The sequence below is a fragment of the Bufo gargarizans genome, chromosome 3 (genome assembly GCF_014858855.1).
Source record: "Bufo gargarizans isolate SCDJY-AF-19 chromosome 3, ASM1485885v1, whole genome shotgun sequence".
Classification (NCBI taxonomy): Eukaryota; Metazoa; Chordata; class Amphibia; order Anura; family Bufonidae; genus Bufo; species Bufo gargarizans.
The window spans coordinates 337,801,803-337,823,577 of NC_058082.1; the positions used below are offsets into that span (position 1 = coordinate 337,801,803).

The window sequence follows — 21,775 nt, forward strand, 5'->3', positions numbered from 1 at the left end:
GACATCCATGCCTTAGGGTGTCTACTTTCCGAAATGGGAAATTCACATTTTTGTACCATAGTTTGTAAACTCTATAACTTTTACCCAAACCAATAAATATACACTTATTGCATTTTTTTTTATCAATAAAATAAATTTAGAGAAAAATTTATATAGAAATGTAGTTTTATTTGAAAAATTTTACAACCGAAAGTGAAAAATGTATTTTTTTTTTGCAAACATTTCAGTCAATTTCGATTAATATCAAAAAAAGTTAAAATGTCAGCAGCAATGAAATACCACCAAATGAAAGCTCTAATAGTGAGAAGAAAAGAAGGCAAAATTCATTTGGGTGGTAAGTTGTATGACCGAGCAATAAACCGTGAAAGTAGTGTAGTGCAGAATTGTAAAAAGTGGTCTGGTCATTAAGGGGGTTTAGGCTAGGGGAGCTGAGGTGGTTAAGGACATCTGTCCACCAGCTGAAGCTCAACAGAAGATGGGTGCTGCAACAGGACAACGACCCAAAGCATAGAATTAAATCAACAACAGAATGGCTAAAACTGAAGAAAATACGCTATCTGGAGTGGCCCAGTCAGAGTCCTGACCTCAACCCAATTGAGATGCTGTGGCATGACCTCAAGAAAGAGATTCACACCAGACATCCCAAGAATATTGCTGAACTGAAACAGTTCTGTAAAGAGGAATGGTCAAGAATTACTCCTGACCGCAGTGCACGTCTGATCTGCAACTACAGGAAACGTTTGGTTGAAGTTATTGCTGCCAAAGGAGGTTCAACCAGTTATTAAATCCAAGGGTTCACATACTTTTTCCACCGGCACTGTGAATGTTTACATGGTGTGTTCAATAAAAACATGGTAACATTTAATTCTCTGTGTGTTTATTAGTTTAAGCAGACTGTGATTGTCTACTGTTGTGACTTAGATGAAGATCAGATCACATTTTATGACCAATTTGTGCAGAAATCCATAAGGGTTCACATACTTTTTCTTGCAACTGTATGTGCACTACCACAGTCCCAGCCACCAGAGAGGCTGATGCTTTTTCCTATAGTGTGCAATCACGACCACCACTGATGGATTGCAGGGTGTTCGTAACCATGGATACGAGCAGTGTATAATATGATGAAAAAATGAATCCAGCCAGCAAAGGAGATGATATGGATAATAACAATACATTAGAAAGTGGCTTATATTAACAAATGTCCCCCAAAAAATACCACTTGCTGAAGTGAGACAACACATTTTAGCCAGATTTTCATGAGACAATTGTCAGGCCAATTATTGGAAACTAATGTTAGTATGAACACTCGTTAACAGATTACTGTCCTGTGTGAAGTTGTCTGCGATCACCAGATGAATGAGCAAAACGCTTGTTCATCAAGTGAAATCATAATTTATGCAGATATCAAAATCATTGTTTCTGGACAGCAGATCATGCTGTGTAAAAAGCCATTTGTTGTCCAGAAACTATGAATCTGTATGGGGACGAGCACTTGCAGTAGCTTTCACTCGTCCCCATACAGTGGAAATAACTGCTGCACAAATGCTGCTCTTCACCGCCCCTAGGCGGCAACTGCAGTGATCCCTATAGTTATTCAACTGCATACAGTGCCATATTAAGAGGGGCCATTACAGATCTGCAATACAGACCCATTGGGACTCTGTGTGCTTCCATGCAAGATCTGTACACACAAAATTGGAAGAACTTCCCAATTGCACGCACTTGCAGGCCATAGTGATGAGGAATTGCTAATGTCCATCCACACCGTGCAGCTGAACTCACATGGCCGAACTTCAGAAATCATGAGACCATGTGGTATTACCCCGATATCTGTAAACCTTTCAGATAACTGTTCTAAATTCTGTAGCATTTCCTGATCATTTCATCATTAATGTATGTAATAAAATACACAACTAGTTTATCTTTGATCTTTTTAATCAACATACGTATAAATTGGACACATTGGAAAATGTGGTTAGAAGTAAGAATTTACTTCTGGCTTCTATTCAAGACATGGGGAAGAAGGGCTGGTTCCTCCATTATAAAGCCTAAACTCAGAATTACAGTTTGTTGAAATTTAAGTCTTCATCTGTTAATAAATTAGCAAAATAAAACATAAAAGAGGTAGACATGATTAAAAAAAATAGCACGGACACTGTAGATGATCCTTTTCCCAACTAGGTGAAATTTATTTCATGGCAATGTCAGACTCACTGGCTTCAGTTTTGCTTCTTAGCTGTTTTCTTTGTCTTTATTGTTTTTGAGCAGCAGATAGTTTAGTGCAATAACTGTTTCTGCAAAGTCAACTAGTTCAACAAAGTCTGATGTGATGATATTAACACCCGTGGCACCTGGTTTCTGCATTTTTACCCAGTTCAGTATCATTGGAAGATTCCTAGGAAGAAAATACACCAACAGTACATTACATATAGGCATGACACAAATGGAAATACAGTTATACAAGATTAGCAATGGTTAAGTGACAATCACACAGATGTAAGGCTTGTTACAGTAAAGTTACCAAACATGCACCTCCTGTACGTTTTGCACGGGGGGGGGGGGGGGGGGGCAGGGACGGAGCTTTGGGCAAAACGTTCGTCGGGGTGATAACACAGTCCCTTGGTCTGGTATATTTGCTTCATCTCACATTTGCTGTGGATGCTGGCAGAAATATTGTTTGCCTAAGTGAGATTACTGTGTTGCACCATTTTGGTTAAGGTATTATACTGCGATAATTGACAATAATAACAACTACAATAATATGGCAAATTATGCTGCAACAGTGTAGATAATTGATATTAGTAATTATTACGTGGCAAATTGTGGGGAGTTATTAATATACAAACTGATATTTTAATTATTTGACCATTGTTGGGATCTCATGGACATGCTTTTGTGACATGTGGAGTTCATCTAAGACTGTGGATATTTTAATGTGATTATCGATTATTATTTTTAATCATGTTTCAATAAAAATGTACTATTTATGGATACTGTGTGGCATTGTGTTTGTTGGTGCCTGTCTTGGAGACAGAAAATGCAGAGTGGTAATGAAAACATGTTACATGTAAATTTTATTAGACAAGATTTCAGATTATTGTTAATGTTTATGTTAAGACAATACAAAGATCTCTTTCCCATGATGACCCCAATATAAAAAAACTGAACTTGGACCTCAATTAATCATTAAGGGAAGTGATTAGTAGATACAATTGCTGTACAAATGTGATTTATTTCTGCCTTTTTAAGTGCAGACCATTACAGAATTTGTAAAGGAAAACCCAGTGAGTTTTGTTGGAAGTTAGTGAGCAACTGTACAAACTGGTGCTAGATTGTCTTGTTAGATAGGTGAATAAAAAAAGTATTATTGAAGTAAATAGTGTAGAGCTTTGATCTCGTTTAACTCCTAAATGGGTAAAGATAGGTCAAAACTGACCCTCCCAGTGTGTTTCTGACTAAATTCTAGGCAAGACTAGTATATATTATGACCCCCTTCCCATTAGAAAAACCTGAACTGAATTCAATATGGCAGATTTCAAATGGCGGCCAAGAACTATTCCACCACCAAAAAATGCAGCCCTCTTCCCAATTAATACTTTCTAACAATGGAAGTAAATTTTCTTCAAATTACACCAGTTAAAAGGGTGTGTCCAGGCTTTGGCCTCACCCTGTGTATGCATAGCTGGTTCTGCAATTGCTGTACAAATGTGATTCACTTCTGCTCTTTTTATGTGTAGACCACTATAGAATTTGTAACATAAACTCAGTGAGCGGGATTGTCACGAGAAAAACAACTGTGTACAATGCATTCGTAAAGTCTTCACACCTTTTCACTTTTTTCACATTTTGTTAATTGTGCAAAAATAAAAACTTCTTCCATTTAAAGAGGACCTTTCATCGGTCCAAACATTGTGAACTAAGTATCATGACATATACAGCGGCGCCCAAGGATCTCACTGCACTTACTATTATCCCTGGGCGCTGCTTCGTTCTCCTGTTATGTCCTCCGGTATCTTCGCTCACTTAGTTATAGTAGGCAGAGACTTAGGGGACTGCCCTTGTTCTGCTGGGCGTCTCCTTCTCCTAGGCTGTAGCGCTGGCCAATCGCAGTTTTTTTTCTCCCAGGATATGAGCTCTGTGATGCGATTGGCCAGCGCTACAGCCTAGGAGAAGGAGACGCCCAGCAGTATAAGGGAAGTCTCCTCCTACTATAACCAAGTCCCCGAACATACCGGAGGACATAACGGGATTACGGAGCGGTGCCCAGGGATAATAGTAAGTGTAGTGAGATCCCTGGATGCCGCTGTATATGTCATAATACTTAGTTCACAATGTTTGGACCGATGAAAGGTCCTCTTTAAGAATTATGAAGGCCACTGTGCCCTTGAACATTTTATGAACCCCTCTAGATCTGTGCCTCCAGGCAATCCTGTCTCTGACCTCTATGGTCAGTTCCTTTTACCTCATGGCTTGGTTTTTCCTCTAATATGCATTGTCAGCTGTGGGACTTGTGGATGTATCTATTTAAATTAAATCATGTCCAATCAATGGGTGGACTCCAATTAAGGTGTAGTAACATCTCATAAATTATCATGAGAAATGGGAGGCCCCAGGGCTAAATTTCAAGTGCCACAGCAAACGGTCTGAATACTTATGTCCATGCAAAATTTAAGTTTATTTCTTTTTAATAAATTAGCAAAATTTCTAAAATTATTTTTTACCTTGTCATTATAGGGTATTGAGTGCAGGTTGATAGAGATTTTATTTTTTATTTTATGAAATTGTCTGTAGACTTTCCAAATGCACTGTAAACTCTACTGTCCTTACCAGTAAGCAAGGAATTTGTTCTGAAAAGAATGGCCTGGGTATACAGGAACCTGGTGATAAAAACAATTATAGACTGTCCATACACTAAAGCCACAGTGTTCATCCTGAAAAGGCCAGCCTGGCTACACAGAAACCTGTCCCTGTACTGTACCTAGTAACGTAATTCACACAAGTAGTGAGACACCCTGCCAAACCAAAAGAGAGACTCATGGCCAAACCAAACTAATAGAAAGGGCCCCCTTGTGGAGCACCACAAGAAAATGGCAGCCTGGGCCAGCGCTTTGGCATCTACATATTGTCTGCCACTACCATTCTCTCTGCATTAAGATTCTCCACCCTCATAGAAGCCATATCAATGTTGTAAGCACTACATATGCCATTATACATGACCCCAAATACCCTCTCCCTCACAGCATCATCCCCCCTCTCCAACAAGTAGTGACAATACTGTGCAGGGCACTTCCTCCAAGCTCCTCTTCAAAGATGTGTCACTACATTGGAGAGGAGCAGGGAGGCACCTGCACAGTAGGGCTAGGAAGTTGGAGGGGCAGGAAGCTCCAGCAGTTCCCTCCCTACACATTATTGGTTTAACCATGAACAAGATCTGGAAAGGACCGAAACACTAATGTAGGCCGTCTATGTGTCCTCGAGACATAAATAAAACCCACGTTTGATCACTTGCCAGTCGATTTTGAGTGTTGTGGTTATCTTCTGTTTTGCATGTTTCTGAAGGCTAGCAGTTCTTGGTTGATTATAATTTTCTAATTCCAATTAGACAATTTAAGTCTCACCCTGGGGAGCTTTAGGAACTCTCTTTGATTGTGTAGTCACTATGATCTGGTAAGTCTTTAAGCAGGGGCGTAACTACCATAGTGGCAGACCATGCGACTGCTATGGGGCCCAGGTCAAGAGGAGGTCCAGTTGGGATCACCCCCTTTTCTACTGAGGGTGAAAACTTGGTCAGGACTCTACCTTCTACAACTTTTAGCAAATGAGGCAGTGCAAAAAATGTCCCAACAGTCATTGAAAGGGGTTTAGCCGGTAACCCTTCTGTTCTGGGGGGGGGCTGGTTGGATCCTTGCTATAGGGCCTTTATTTCTCTATGTATGCCACTGTCTTTAACTAATATAATACTTTTGCATTACCTTACAGTATTTCTGCAAGTCAGTGTAACCAGTTCATCATTCATGTGCCATTTGTATCAAGGTTCTCTTTTTTAAAGGGGTAGTCCAGGAACTAGGAGGTTTAGCTAATTCCCACAGCCTGCAACAGTAAGCAGAAGATTTATGCTTTCCTGCTCCCTGCCTCTCCAGTCTTCTGCACCAGAGCCAGCAGGGAGCAGGTAAGTATGAAGCTTCTACTTACTCTGGCAGGCTGCGGACATTAGCTTAAAACCCCTTATTGCCAGACAACCACTTTAAGTATGACTTGGGAAAATTACATCTATGAAATTAGCTACATGCACATATGAGATCTTACATACTGTAACAACACATTTACATGGCATTTGAACACTTCAGGATGTAATTGATGCATTGCTAGTCTAAACTTACCTATGGACAAGTGTATTTTTTAATCCAGATTTCAATCCTCGCACAATGGTTTTAACCTGTGGTGTGAGAATGGCCTGAGACACATGAAATGTCCCCCGCTTTGCACGTTCCCCCAGAGTTGTCTCCAGAAATTGAATCAACTTATGTACATTTGTTGTGTTGGCCCATGGCGCTGGCATCTTATTTCCTGCCCACAGGAATGGGTACTCATTCCAAATGTTATAGTGGTAGAAAACAAGAACCTAATTTAAAGAACACAAAGAGTTAGTAATAGTACATTGTACACTATTATAGCTGATGCTGTGTGAGAAGCTATCTGACCCCCAGAGGTAATGGCTGAGAATTTTCACCTTGTTTTTTAGGGCTCTTTCACACCTGCGTTCTTTTCTTCCGGCATAGAGTTCCGTCGTCGGGGCTCTATGCCGGAAGAATCCTGATCAGTTTTATCCTAATGCATTCTGAATGGAGTGAAATCCGTTCAGGATGCATCAGGATGTCTTCGGTTCAGGACCGGAACGTTTTTTGGCCGGAGAAAATGCCGCAAGGCCGGATCCGGAATTAGTGCCCATTGAAAGGCATTGATCCGGATCCGACCTTAAAGGGAACCTGTCATCAACTTTATGATGACCTCACTGAGGGCAGCATAAACTAGTGACAGAAATGCTGATCTCAGTAGGTGTGTCACTCATGAGCTAAAAGTAAGTGATTGCGAGAACCAGCATCATAATCATTGCAGCCCAGGGCTTGAAAAGAGTCAAATCTATCTGAGAAGAGTCATGGTTATTCATAATCTCCTGCTCTCCTGATGATTGGCAGTTCTCTCCTAGAGAGAAAGGGAGAAAACTAGGTAGAAGACTGTCAGTCATCAGCAGGTGGGCAGGAGAGCAGGAATTTATGAATTTCCATGACTCTTCTCAGGTGGCCGTGACTTTTCCAGGCCCAGTCTGCAATGATTGTGATGTTAGTTCTTGGCAACAACTTACTTTTAACTTATAAATGACAGACCACGGAAATAAACTCACCTGTCTCTACTTTATTCTGCCGTTAGTATGGGCAGCATAAAGTTGATGACAGGTTCCCTTTAAGCTAAACGTCGTTTCGGCGCATTGCCAGATCCGACGTTTAGCTTTTTCTGAATGATTACCATGGCTGCCGGGACGCTAAAGTCCTGGCAGCCATGGTAAAGTGTAGTGGGGAGCAGTATACTTACCGTCCGTGCGGCTCCCGGGGCGCTTCAGAGTGATGTCAGGGCGCCTCACGTGCATGGATGACGTGATCGTATGGACACGTCATCCATGCGCATGGGGCGCTCTGACGTCATTCTGGAGCGCCCCCGGGAGCCGCACGGACTGTAAGTATACCGCTCCCCACTACTACTATGGCAACCAGGACTTTAATAGCGTCCTGGCTGCCATAGTAACACTGAATGCATTTTGAAGACGGATCTGTCTTTAAATGCTTTCAGTTCACTTGCGTTTTTCCGGATTCGGCATGTAATTCCGGCAAGTGGAGTACACGCCAGATCCGGACAACGCAAGTGTGAAAGAGGCCTTATCTAGAATTTTTATGGCTTCTAGCTACCAGAAAATCAGGACACCTCTGTCATTGTAAAAAGTCTTGAGCCTTATCAAGGACCACACATTCATGTTCCTATACATAAAGCAATCTATCAAAGGTGCAAAATGTATCACACGCAGTGGCGCACCTACAGGGGGGGTCCAGCGGGTCTGGACCCCCCCTAGAACAACCAGCCCAAATTTTTTTTTTTCATCCTCCAGGGCCGCACCACAGGCGGCGCGGCCCTGGATGTAAATTGCGGGCATTTGCGGCGGCGGTGGTGGGGGGCCGTAGGAGATGAGCGCTTCCATTGTGGAAGCGCTCATCTCCATATCTAATGCATCTATATCGCTGTCCTTAGGACAGCGATATAGATGGCTGTGCTGCGGCAGAGCAGGGGAGGGAGAGGCGTGTCCCTCCCCTGTTCTTCTGATAGGCCGCAGGCACTAATGCCTGCAGCCTATCAGAGGCCGGCTCTAGCAGCGCGATGACGTCATCATCGTGCTGCCTGAGCCGGGCAGCACACAGCAGGGACACAGACCGGAAGAGGCTGCTGGAGGTAAGTATCAGTGTATTTTTTGTTGTTGTTTTTTTGGAGGGGGGGAGCTGGCACTATGGGGGCACCAAAGGGGAGCTGGCACTATGGGGGCACTAAAGGAGAGCTGGCACTATGGGGGCACTAAAGGGGAGAACGGCACTATGGGGGCACCAAAGGGGAGCTGGCACTATGGGGGCACTAAAGGAGAGCTGGCACTATGGGGGCACTAAAGGGGAGAACGGCACTATGGGGGCACTAAAGGGGAGCTGGCACTATGGGGGCACTAAAGGGGAGAACGGCACTATGGGGGCACTAAAGGGGAGCTGGCACTATGGGGGCACCAAAGGGGAGAACAGCACTATGGGGGCACAAAAGGGGAGAACGGCACTATGGGGGCACTGAAGGGGAGCTGGCACTATGGGGGCACTAAAGGGGAGAACGGCACTATGGGGGCACAAAAGGGGAGCTGGCACTATGGGGGCACTAAAGGGGAGAACGGCACTATGGGGGCACTAAAGGGGAGAACGGCACTATGGGGGCACTAAAGGGGAGCTGGCACTATGGGGGCACTAAAGGGGAGAACGGCACTATGGGGGCACCAAAGGGGAGCTGGCACTATGGGGGCACTAAAGGAGAGCTGGCACTATGGGGGCACTAAAGGGGAGAACGGCACTATGGGGGCACTAAAGGGGAGCTGGCACTATGGGGGCACTAAAGGGGAGAACGGCACTATGGGGGCACTAAAGGGGAGCTGGCACTATGGGGGCACTAAAGGGGAGAACAGCACTATGGGGGCACAAAAGGGGAGAACGGCACTATGGGGGCACTGAAGGGGAGCTGGCACTATGGGGGCACTAAAGGGGAGAACGGCACTATGGGGGCACTAAAGGGGAGCTGGCACTATGGGGGCACTAAAGGGGAGAACGGCACTATGGGGGCACTAAAGGGGAGAACGGCACTATGGGGGCACTAAAGGGGAGCTGGCACTATGGGGGCACTAAAGGGGAGAACGGCACTATGGGGGCACTAAAGGGGAGCTGGCACTATGGGGGCACTAAAGGGGAGAACGGCACTATGGGGGCACTAAAGGGGAGCTGGCACTATGGGGGCACTAAAGGGAGAACGGCACTATGGGGGCACTAAAGGGGAGAACGGCACTATGGGGGCACTAAAGGGGAGAACGGCACTATGGGGGCACTAAAGGGGAGCTGGCACTATGGGGGCACTAAAGGGGAGAACGGCACTATGGGGGCACTAAAGGGGAGAACGGCACTATGGGGGCACTAAAGGGGAGAACAGCACTATGGGGGCACTAAAGGGGAGAACGGCACTATGGGGGCACTAAAGGGGAGAACGGCACTATGGAGCATCTGGTGGTACTTTTTTTTTGGGTGGTACTTCTTACTGGCACATTATGGGGGAGAGGAGCACTATGGGGCATCTGGTGGCACTATAGGGGCATTATTTGGGGGCACTAAGGGGAAGTGGGGGCTCTAAAGGGGCCTTTATTCTTATTGGCACATTATGGGGGCATTATGGCATTTGGTGGCACTAAGGGGGCATTTTTTATTGGCACATTATGGTAGGCACTATGGGGGAGAGGAGCACTATTGGGGCATATGGTGGCACTTAGAAGGGGCATTTTTTACTGGCATATTATGGGGGACACTATGGGGAAGGGGGAGAGGAGCACTATGAGGGCATTTACTGGGGCACTATATAGGGGTATTTTATACTGGCATACATTATGGGGACATTAGCTCAACAGCGGGCACTAAGCGGGGGTATTTCATGTACTGTCATATTGTAGGGAGAATTATTAGTACTAGGAGGTATTATGCGGAGCTTTGCTAATACTGGGGGGCTATGAGGAACATGATTACTAGTATGGGCACTATAGGGGCATTATTACTACTAAGTGTGCTCTGGCAGAGAATTATTTCTATTTTGGGGAGCCCTGTTACTTTGGGGGCACCCTGCCACGTTTCAGCTTAGCACAATAATTTTTGGGGGACATTATCTTTATACTATTAGTGTCTGGGCGCAGTTATTTTTTTAGAGCACTGTGTGCCAATAATTGTTGAAGGGGGCACTATCTGTGTGGTAGTAGTATTTCCAGGGGGACTGTTTCTGCAGTATAGTATTGGGGGCACAGCGGGCACAGTATTGGGGGTGGCAGGAAAGGGTGTTCAGAAGATGATGGAAATGTGGGAAACTAATGTCTGTTTGTTAATCTCTGCAGAGACGGGAGATGGCTGAAAAATCATCATGGCGGTCTGGTCTGAATGGAGAAGATGAGGAAAGAGAACGTCTACAACAAAGGTGACATCACTGGATGTAAGAGGTATGAGGCGCTATGTAGGAGATAAGATGCTCCGGGTCCTCCCCCTGCCATTTGCAGAAGGAGGATTCAGAGCTGGGTGAGGACGGCCAAAGGGGGCAGCAGTCCACGGGCGGGTGGCAGATGGTGGGGGGAACCACAGGCCTTGAGCAGGGTCTGGGGAGGGAGGAGAGCGGAGGAGCTTTCTGGCTGTAGTCTGCTGTTTATTGTATAATGTGAAGCAGGCAGTGCAGCCAGGACAGACCCTCCCCCTCTCTCCATATGGTGTGTAGAGACAGGCCGCAACTATGTCAGCTGTACAGTGTTTGTTGGGAGTGGCCTATTATATGTAGGAGGGGCTTTTAATAATGGGCGGGGCCAAAAAATTATTGATTTCCTGCTGAGCTTTTAGGATCGCCAAGTAAAAGAATCAGCACAACACACTACACCCCCTCCCTGCAGTTTTAAATATAAAGGGGGCTTTGAAAAATTGAATTAGCACAGCGCACTACCATGCCACATTTTTTTGCCTTTCGGACCCCCCCTAGACAAAATTCCTGGGTGCTCCCCTGATCACACGTGTGTATTTTCCTTGGTATTGAATGTTTTTTTAAAATAATATAGAACTATATAGTACTTCCATGCTAGTTTTCAGATCAGTTTTAAAGTTTAAATTGCCACAAGGTTGCAATCCACAAATTTTTGTCCACTTGCTCCCACTGGGGACACAAAGATCAACAAACACCACCCAAACTCGTACATGAGTCCTCTTGTTCTGCCAGTAGGATAGCATTTTGTACCATCAGGAACATTTCACATTTATATTTACATGCTCAAACACATGCAAGACTGTGATTAACAGAAGATAGAAATGATGATCACTTAAAGTGTATTTAAGGAACTAAGCAAGATACATAACAATATAAGTGACATTTGTGGACATTTTTACTGTGTCGCATAACTGCAGTTGGAGGCGCATCCCAATGTAAAGCAGGGAGTGGCTGGTTTGCTAGGCACTAGGTAGACAGGCAGGTGTATTACGTACAGACTTAGGCATGCAGTTCTTCTACATATATTGATTCATGGTGACAATTAGTGACAATTAGTTTACAAAAGGTCTTCTTACGTGTGACACAACATACGAAGCAATCTGACGAGCAGACGTGTCATCACCCACACTTACAGTATAATCCTTAGAATAATCTATAAATCATAATTTTGATAAAACTACTTACGGTAACTTTAAAAAAGTATGAAATAGATAGAATGCCCATGCTTGTCATTCATTCAGACCACCAAAACAACTGACAAGCTGAGTGACCTGGTTCTATCTAAGGGAGAGTAGTGACATGTACTAAACGCATATCATCCGGGCTGATTCCTGATCCATTCATTACAATGGGTCTGTGCACAGTATATGAGCGAGGTTTTCCGTGCACCATCTCTGCGTACAGGAAAAATCGCAGCATGTTCTATATTTTTCACGCAGCCCTGGCCCCATAGAGGTGAATGTGGCTTGTGTGAAAAACAGAAGGCATCTGGATATAATGCGTTTTACACTGATGGTTGCCAGGAGATGTAGATTGCTAATCTTCAGTTTTTCTTCACGTGTGTGAAAAATGCATGCAATCCGAACGTAGTCGTAGTGTATAGTTGTGCCATATTCTTTCTTTTTTGTTATAATGGATTTAACGGTGATCGGTGGGATGTTCAAAGTTTAGGATATTTTGTAACACACAACCCTGATCTATACTTCTCCACACCTTTGTGTCTGACCTGTTTGGAGAGCTCCTCGGTCTTCATGTTGCTTGCTTAGCAGTATTGTAGGTCTTCCACAACATGTGTATTTATACACATATATGTGACAGATCATATGACACTCTGCATACAGCGGGAGAACATCGAAAATAGCCAAGCGGCCCTCTCAGCTTTTTTTTAAGTCCCATTGAAATGAATTGGGAGCACACTGTAAGCACGGCCGCTGCTCCATTCACTTTAAAAGGGATGACAGAAATAGCTGAGCCAGCGCTCGACTATTTTCGGCACTCCCATAGGAATGAATGGAGGGCGTTCACACATGCGCAATGCACCCTCCGGCACTTTGCAGGCTCCATTATAAGTATAGGTGTGCATCCCTGAGATGAGACCCGCACCTATCAGACATTAGGGGCATATCATATGCCCCAATGTCTGAGATTGGAAAGCCCCTTATTCAAACATCAGTGTTTTGGTCAGTATTCGGTCAGTAATTTCCATCAGTTATTGTGAGCCAGAAGTAGATCCTACAGAGATAATGTATAATTGAAATATTTGCACCTATTGCTGTGTTTTTGACCTGTACCTGGTTTTGACTCACAATCACCGATGGAAATCATTGACCAAAACACTGACGTGTGAATCAGGCCTAAAGCTAGGGCTACACCAGGGGTGCACCACCAATAAAGCGAGGTGAGGCGATTGCCTCAGGCAGCACCAGGTAGGGGCAAGAGGGGAGCAGCAAAAGTGGGATTATATGTTTCTGCAGTATAGTATTAGGAAGCACAGTGGGCACAGTATGTGGTGCTGTATTACCCTGTATGTTTTGTAGTGTTGTATGTAATGTTTTCCAAGTAGGGCTGGAGAGAAGGGGTTCGGTTAAGAAATTGGCATTGGGGCACCTTTTTCGTTTTTGAATCAGGCAGCAGAAAGTCTAGGTGCACCCCTGGGCTACACCTAGACTTCTTGTAGTGTAACACGATTGATTTTATCTACTAAGCAACATCTGCGGTCCACAGGAGTGAACTATGTTGCATACAACTTAAAGGGATTTTCCAGAATTTTTAAATTGATGGCCTACCCCTATGAATATCTGATGATCCTTCAGGGTCCAACACCCCACACCGTTCAGCTGTTCCAAAGTAGCTCTGGTACTGAAAGTGAGTACCAGAACTACACAGCTCTGTCCACTGAAGTAAATTGAAGCAGTGCTACAGTAATCAGCTCCATCCACACAGTATAGTGGATAGACCTGTGTAGCTCTGGTGCTTACTACAGTGGGAATGTGGTTTGTCAGGCCCCCACCAATCAGATATGAATGGCTTATCCTGACAATTCCTTTAGTATGCTTTCACACATATGTTTTTAGTGACATTTTTCTGTACAATCAAATTGCTGAGTTTGTAGCACCAACACTTTTTTTTTACTCATTTACTCATTTTTTGTGATAAACACGCGAGCTTCAGATTATAGTTCAGGGAGAGCACTGCTGCAGCCGGACACTTCCTCTGCCAGTCAGGGGAATGTCAGCTCAAGTAAGCAGGGGACCAGGAGAGCAGGGCAGGCCAGACAAGTACTGGTAGTGGAAGACTTAATTATTAGGGTACAGATAGGGCGATCTGTTACATAGACCAGGATCGTCAAACAGTGTGTTGTCTTCCTGGCGCTCGAGTTCGAAATATTGCGGATTGGGTTGACAGATTACTGGGAGGGGCTGGAGAAGATCCAGCAGTCATGGTCCATATTGGAACCAATGACAAAGTTAGAGGTAGGTGGAGCATCCTTAAAAATTATTTTAGGGATTTAGGTCACAAGCTTAGGGCAAGGACCTCAAAGGTAGTATCTTTTGAAATACTACCTGTACCACGAGCCACACCAGAAAGGCAGCGGGAGATTAAAGAGGATAACGAATGGCTCAAGAATTGGTGTAGGAAGGAGGGGTTTGGGTTCCTGGAGAATTGGGCCAAATTCTCTGTTGGCTACAGGCTCTATCGTACGGATGGGCTGTACCTCAAAGGGGAGAAGATGGCTAGAAGTTTGGAGGAGTGTTTACGCTAGTGACTGGGTAATTACAACATAGGAGGGGAAGACAGTGTAGATGTAATGAAACTAGGGGAGGAATGGAAGGAGGGACTAGAACAGTTCATAAGGAAAGGTGTAGGGTAAAATATATACAAAAACCTCTCAATTGTATGTACACTAATGCCAGAAGCCTGACTAATTAAACTGGTGAACTGGAATTAGTGATGTGTGAGGAGGACTATGACATAGTGGGAGTAACTGAGACATGGCTGGATGATAGCTATGATTGGGCAGTTAACTCACAGAATTACAGTCTGAAACGATCATCAAAATGGTGGCAAAAACAATAATAAAATACTGATAGGAGTTTATTATAAGCTACCTAGTATACCAGAGTCTACAGAAAATCTACTATTAAACGAGATAGATGAGGCAGCAAATCATGAGGTCATTATTATGGGGGACTTTCAACTACACAGATATAGACTGGGAAACTGAAACCTGCACATCTCATAAAGAAAACTGGTTCTTGGCAATAACCAAAGACAATTACCTTTCCCAACTGGTTCAGGACCCGACTAGAGGGACGGCCATAATGGACTTACTACTAACCAATAGACCTAATAGAACAACAGATTTGCAGATTGGAGGACAACTGGGAAATAGTCACGAATCCTAAACTCTAATTGTGAGAGGTACATACATTATGGGAATAAAAGGATAAAGAACAAGAAAAAAAACAATGTGGATAAATAGAATTGTAACAAAAGCAATAAATGACAAAAAGAAAACATTTAAATCACTAAAACAGGAGGGTAGCAAGGAAACATTGAAAAACTATAAAGAAATAAACAGAATATGTAAAAAAAAAACTAATAAAAGCAGCCAAACTAGAGACAGAGAGATTCATTGCCAAAGAGTAAAACTAACCCTAAAATGTTCTTCAATTATATAAAAGGTAAAAAGTATAAATCTGAAGGTGTTTGCCTTTTACAGAGTAATGAGGGGGGAGTTGCAGAGAGCAATGTTGAGAAAGCAAAGCTATTAAATATTTTTTTCTCTACTGCAATCACTGAAGAAAATAAACTGTCAGATGAAATGCAGAATGTAAAAGTAAATTCCCCATTAAAAGGCATCTTAAAAAGATTAAAATAGACAAATCGCTGGAACCAGATGGCATGCACTCCTGTATCCTAAGAGAATTAAGTACTGTCATAGCCAGACCCTTATTTCTGATAATTAAGGACTGACGGGGAGTGTGCCACACGATTTGCGCATAGCAAATGTGGTGCCAATATCCAAAAAGGGTCCAAAAACAGAGCCCAGAAACTGTAGGCTGGTAACTTCAACATCTGTTGTAATTAAACTGAAGGTTTTCTAAGAGATGCTATCTTGGAATACCTGTCACGGATGTTGTAGGGGAGAACACCAAAGGACAACAAGAAGGAAGGGAAAAGACACTAGGCCTCACCGCTAGGGAAGGAAAAGTGTCACCACCTATAAAACCCTGCTCCTGGCCCTAACTCCTATCCGTATGGGCACCTCTCGATGGTAGAGATGCCCATACACAGGAACCTAGAAAACCCTGGTGGCCCTCAGTTGCCCTAATAGTAATGACCGGGCAGAGACAACCCGCTCCTTCCCTAGTGAAGGAACCAGCGTCTCGCTGAGGCCTAGTAAACAACAAAGGTGGGTGGAATACAAAACACAACAAGCGGAACACTTAACTTCTGGGGCTGATGGATGATGGACGAACAGGACTTCACCAAGAACCACACTCCAGCTCTTCCAAAAACCAAATGAAGCTATCCAGAGCAAGCGAGTGATGGGTAAAGTCAGACTAAAAAGGGGGAGGTGAAGGTCACATGATCCACACCGGAACAGGGGGTGTGGACATACCAGCAACACACAGACAAAGTGAAACCAAAAGAGGCTGTCAGATAACTAATGTGCAGATATTCTTTCAGACCTTCTCAAACCTGTCACCGGCTTAACAGTATCCCCCCTTTTTCAGGTGACCTCCGGGCACCCAGGACCGACCTTATCAGGATGAGCTCTGTGGAATGCTCTCACCAGACGGTTAGCATTAACATCTGTCGCTGGAACCCACATCCTCTCCTCTGGTCCGTACCCTCTCCAATGAACGAGATACTGGAGGGATCTCCTGAGAACTCTGGAGTCCACAATCCTGCTTATCTGAAATTCTAAATTGCCGTCCACCATGACAGAAGCGGGAGTCAAGGAGGACGGTTCAACAGGTTCAACACATTTCTTTAACAACGATTTATGAAATACGTTATGGATTTTCAATGCCTGAGGAAGTTCAAGACGGAAGGCTACAGGGTTAACAATGGCAGTGATCTTATATGGACCAATAAATCTTGGTTCCAACTTCCAAGAAGGTACCTTAAGTTTAATGTTTCTTGTAGACAGCCACACAGAATCTCCCACTCTCAGGTCCAGACCACTCATACGTCTCCTGTCAGCCGCACGCTTATACCTGTTGCCCATCTTTCCCAGGTTATTTTGTATTTTCTGCCAAATAGAAGACAAAGAAGAGGAAATTCGTTCCTCCTCAGGAATGCCGGAATTATGAGCACCGCAAACTGTGGATGGAACCCATATGCCCCCAAAAAATTCCTGTCTACGGTTATTTATAGCAAACTCAGCTAACGACAAAAATGAAGACCACTGTCCCTGATTCTCTGAAACAAAACATCTCAAGTAAGTCTCCAGATTCTGATTAGTGCGCTCCATCTGTCCATTCGACTGAGGATGAAAAGCCGAAGAGAAGGACAATTGTACACCCAGACGAGTACAGAACGCTCTCCAGAATCTGGAAACAAACTGAGTCCCTCTATCGGACACCACATCAGAGGGAATGCCATGTAGTTTCATAATGTTGTCGACAAACACCTGCGCAAGAGTTTTAGCATTGGGTAGACTAGGTAATGCAATAAAGTGTGCCATTTTACTAAAACGATCGACAACCACCAGAATCACAGTCTTTCCCGAAGAAGTCGGTAAATCCGTGATAAAATCCATGGACAAATGGGTCCACGGTCTGGACAGGATGGGCAATGGAAGCAGAGATCCGGAAGGCCGAGTATGTGTCACCTTAGCACGTGAACAGGTACCACAGGCTGCCACATAGTCCTCAATACACTTACACAACCCCGGCCACCAAAATCTGCGAGAGATGAGATCGACAGTCGATCTGCTCCCAGGGTGCCCAGAACACCTTGTGACGTAATTCGGAGGGAACAAACAATTTCCCCTGAGGAAAAGAGTCCGGAGCATCCTCCTGTGCCTCCAACACCCTAGCCTCGAGATCAGGATAAGTAGCGGATAACCACCCCTTCAGATAAAATGGGACAAGGGTCATTAGACTCACCCCCCCCCCCCCCCGCCCGCCCCCAGGAAAGCTACGTGACAAAGCATCCGCCTTGACGTTCTTAACCCCAGGGCGATAAGTGACGATGAAGTTAAATCTGGTGAAAAACAATGACCATCTGGCCTGCCTTGGGTTCAATCGCTTAGCTGACTCCAAGTAGGCCAGATTCTTATGATCCGTAATTACCGTAATAGGATGAATTGCTCCTTCCAACCAATGCCGACACTCCTCGAACGCCAACTTAATGGCCAGCAATTTCCTTATTCCCCACATCATAATTCCTTTCAGCAGTCGAGAGTTTTTTACAAAAAAAATGCACATGGTTGCCATTTACTGAGTGAAGGACCCTGCGACAATATTGCTCCTACCCCAACCTCAGACGTATCAACCTCAACAATAAATGGCTGAGACACGTCCGGTTGCACCAGAATAGGGGCCGATGCCACGCGGCGGGTGTATCAGCTGTGAGGGAGGAGGGGCTGGGGGCTGGCATCTGCATTTATATTGACAGCGGGGCCCGTGCAGTGACTGTATTCTACTACACGGGCCCCGCTCACTGTATAATCGTATCTGTATTCTGTAATAGTTAATTGTGTATATACTGGTAATCGCATAATCAGCGCTACTTACAACTACAAGCGCTCGGTAGGTAGCAGAGAGGAGGGAGGAGGCAGGCCTGGAGGACGGGCGGGCGGCACGTCACTCTCTACGTCACGCGCCTGCGTCGCCCACTTTATGAATGAAGCAGGCGGCATGGGCGCATGACGTAGTGACTCACGCTGCCAGCGCCTGTCCTCCGGGCCTGCCTCCTCCCTCCTCTCTGCTACCTACCGAGCGCTTGTAGAAGTAAGTAGCGCTGATTATGCGATTACCTGTATATACATAATTAACTGTTACAGAATACAGATACGATTATACAGTGAGCGGGGCCCGTGTAGTAGAATACAGTCACTGCACGGGCCCCACTGTCATTATAAAAGCATATGCGACCCCCACCCTTTGCATTGAGGGTCATTCACTACAGGGACACTGTTATGGAGGGGATCTGTGGATGACACATAGCATAAGATGCTATATATGTGTCATCCACAGATCCCCCCCATAACAGTGTCATACACAGATCCCCATAACAGTGCCATCCAGAGACCCCCATAAGTGTCACCCACAGATCCCCCATAAGTGTCACCCACAAATCCCCCATAAGTGTCACCCACAGATCCCCCATAAGTGTCCATCACAGATCCCCCACATCAGTGCGTCACCCACAGATCCCCCATATCAGTACGTCACCCACAGATCCCCCATAACAGTTCGCCATCCACAGATCCCCCATAGAAGTGCACCATCCACAGACCACAATTAGTTCAAAACCCACCAAAAGCACACCTATTGGTTCAAAATATTTTTTTTCTTATTTTCCTCCTCAAAAACCTAGGTGCTTCTTATGGGCCTGTGCGTCTTATAGGGCGAAAAATAAAAAGACGAGGGGAGATCTAATAACTGTATAAATATATCAGGGGTCGGTACAGAGATCTCTCCCATCCTCTATTTATCCCCAGGACTGTGACTGTGACAAGGGGACAGCCTCTGCATCTGGAGGAAAGAAGGTTTGTACACAAACATAGAAGAGGATTCTTTACGGTAAGAGCAGTGAGACTATGGAACTCTCTGCCTGAGGAGGTGGTGATGGTGAGTACAATAAAGGAATTCAAGAGGGGCCTGGATGTATTTCTGGAGTGTAATAATATTACAGGCTATAGCTACTAGAGAGGGGTCGTTGATCCAGGGAGTTATTCTGATTGGAGCAGGGAAGGATTTTTTTTCCCCCTAAAGTGAGGAAAATTGGCTTCTACCTCACATGTTTTTTTTTTTTTTTTCCTTCCTCTGGATCAACTTGCAGGATACCAGGCTGAACTGGATGGACAGATATCTTTTTTCAGCCTTATATACTATGTTACTATGTCTATGGGAAATACGTTTGTGGTAAAACACACTGCGGGTCATTCACAAACACCAGCTTTTTATGTCTTTGTTTCCATTTTGTGGTGGTGGAAGATTTGCCTAATTTATGATGATTCATGCTCCTCATAAATTCATGCACATCCTCCTGCTTTGTGTGCCTATTGTGAAAAACTACTTCAGTACTTTTTCAACCACTTTTAATTCTAAATCTGGCGTAAATGTAAGTAAATATGCCATTGGTCCCAGACATGCCCCTGCCACTCCCTTCGCCATTCCGAAATGGTGAGGATGGCATAAAAATGCTGTGAAACATAATATTGTTGCATGGGCTTTTAAAAAGTCACAAAACACAGTCAAAAAGTGGCATGATGCACTTTGTAAATGACACCCTCTGTGTACAAAAAAACACCATAAAAGCCATCCCAAAGAAAACTGCAAAAACTATGGATGGCAAGGAAAAAAATGTTTGTGCTTACTCTAGCATTTCTTTTACTGGCAAAAAAAGGCAGAGACAAATTCATGTGTGTTGGAACACTTAATGGGGCACGTTTACTAAGACCGGCTTTTTATGCCGGTCTTAGTTTCTCCCTTGCGCTGCTGTTAGATTTTTGTGTGCGCCTTGTCATAAATTAGGCGCATCTGTGCACCTGGCGCAAATGTTAGTCCCAACCCCGGCACTGCTCCCACCCACCCCCCTCATCTTGCCCAACCGACGGACACTGCATAAAACCAGCCAGTTAAAAAGGGGACTTGCAACTATTTTACACCTAAAATAGTCAAAAGTCCCTTCGCAACTGTGCCCCAGTGTGTTCCTATGGGCAAAAGCTATAGCTCAATAGTTTAAAGTGGAAACATCTTACTATAAAAACTTTGTGAGGGTCATTTATTAAGGAACTAGCTACTACTTTAGTTGTAAAAATAGTCACATGTCCCTTCTTTTTTTTACCAGCCATGAGAAAATATTTAGTCGCACAACAGTTTTTTTGCCGAGTTCAGCAATTGAGGAAGGGTGAGGGCCATGCTGTGGACTCTGGCTCTGGCAAATTTACTAGCATTTACGCCTGGAAATAGGGGCTGGAGTACTGTTTTCGCCAAGTGCAAGGACTGCCATAGATCCACCTAATTGATGACGAGGCACACTCCTCGCCATAATTTAGAGAATTTTACAGCAGCAAAATGGGGAAACTAGGAGTGGCATAAAAAGCTGGTCTTAGTAAATGTGCCCATGTGTGCCTGGTTATAGCTTCAAAACTGAAACAGAAAACCGGAACATTTACGGGCAGACTAAAAATGTTACAAAAATTCAAGGTGTAGCCCCAGCGTTAAATTTGCAAGCACATTATTTGCCATCAAATTCACCTCTCATCACACGGTTCTTTTTTCTATAATCTGTCCTAGCCCATCAAATTGTTGGTCACGCCTTAGCACGCACACATAGAAATATCAACAAATACAAAATACCACTTCTCAATAAGTTTTCCATGATGGAAATTCAGCAGCAAGTTTCTCCGAAATGTAATGGCACAAATACTGCCTGAAATAGGCATATTTTTGTGACATGATTGTTGCAGGAATCACAGAGGGGGTCATCCGCTACTTTCAACCTTTGCATTGCAAAGAGGTATCTCCAGGAAAAGAAAACTATCTCACTAGCCCCATCTTTTGGAAGTGGCTCCCTTCCAAATGTATTACTAAGCCTTGGGATATGACGAGGAAAATAGCCATCCATCCATCCACAGACAGCTGTTTCAGGAGGCTTGCCCCTCACAAGTACAGAGTAGGATTCTAATTGGCTGAATGAGATGCCTTGGGTGCAGTTTAGGTGGAAAGTACCTTTAGTCTCCAGC

The 21,775-nt window shown here is 44.4% G+C and overlaps 1 protein-coding gene across 1 annotated transcript in view; it reads right to left on the bottom strand.

The window, feature by feature from the left end:
- Positions 1-1,969: 1,969 nt before the first annotated feature.
- The window catches only part of PLCXD2 (phosphatidylinositol specific phospholipase C X domain containing 2), a 35,726-nt gene continuing 15,920 nt past the window's right edge, over positions 1,970-21,775 (bottom strand). Inside the window, exons 3-4 of the mRNA XM_044287888.1 lie at positions 6,381-6,622; positions 1,970-2,395 (exon numbers count right to left, since the gene is read on the bottom strand). Of these exons, the coding sequence (XP_044143823.1) occupies positions 2,233-2,395; positions 6,381-6,622 (405 nt within the window). The 3' untranslated portion in view covers positions 1,970-2,232. The remainder of the gene's footprint in view (positions 2,396-6,380; positions 6,623-21,775) is intronic.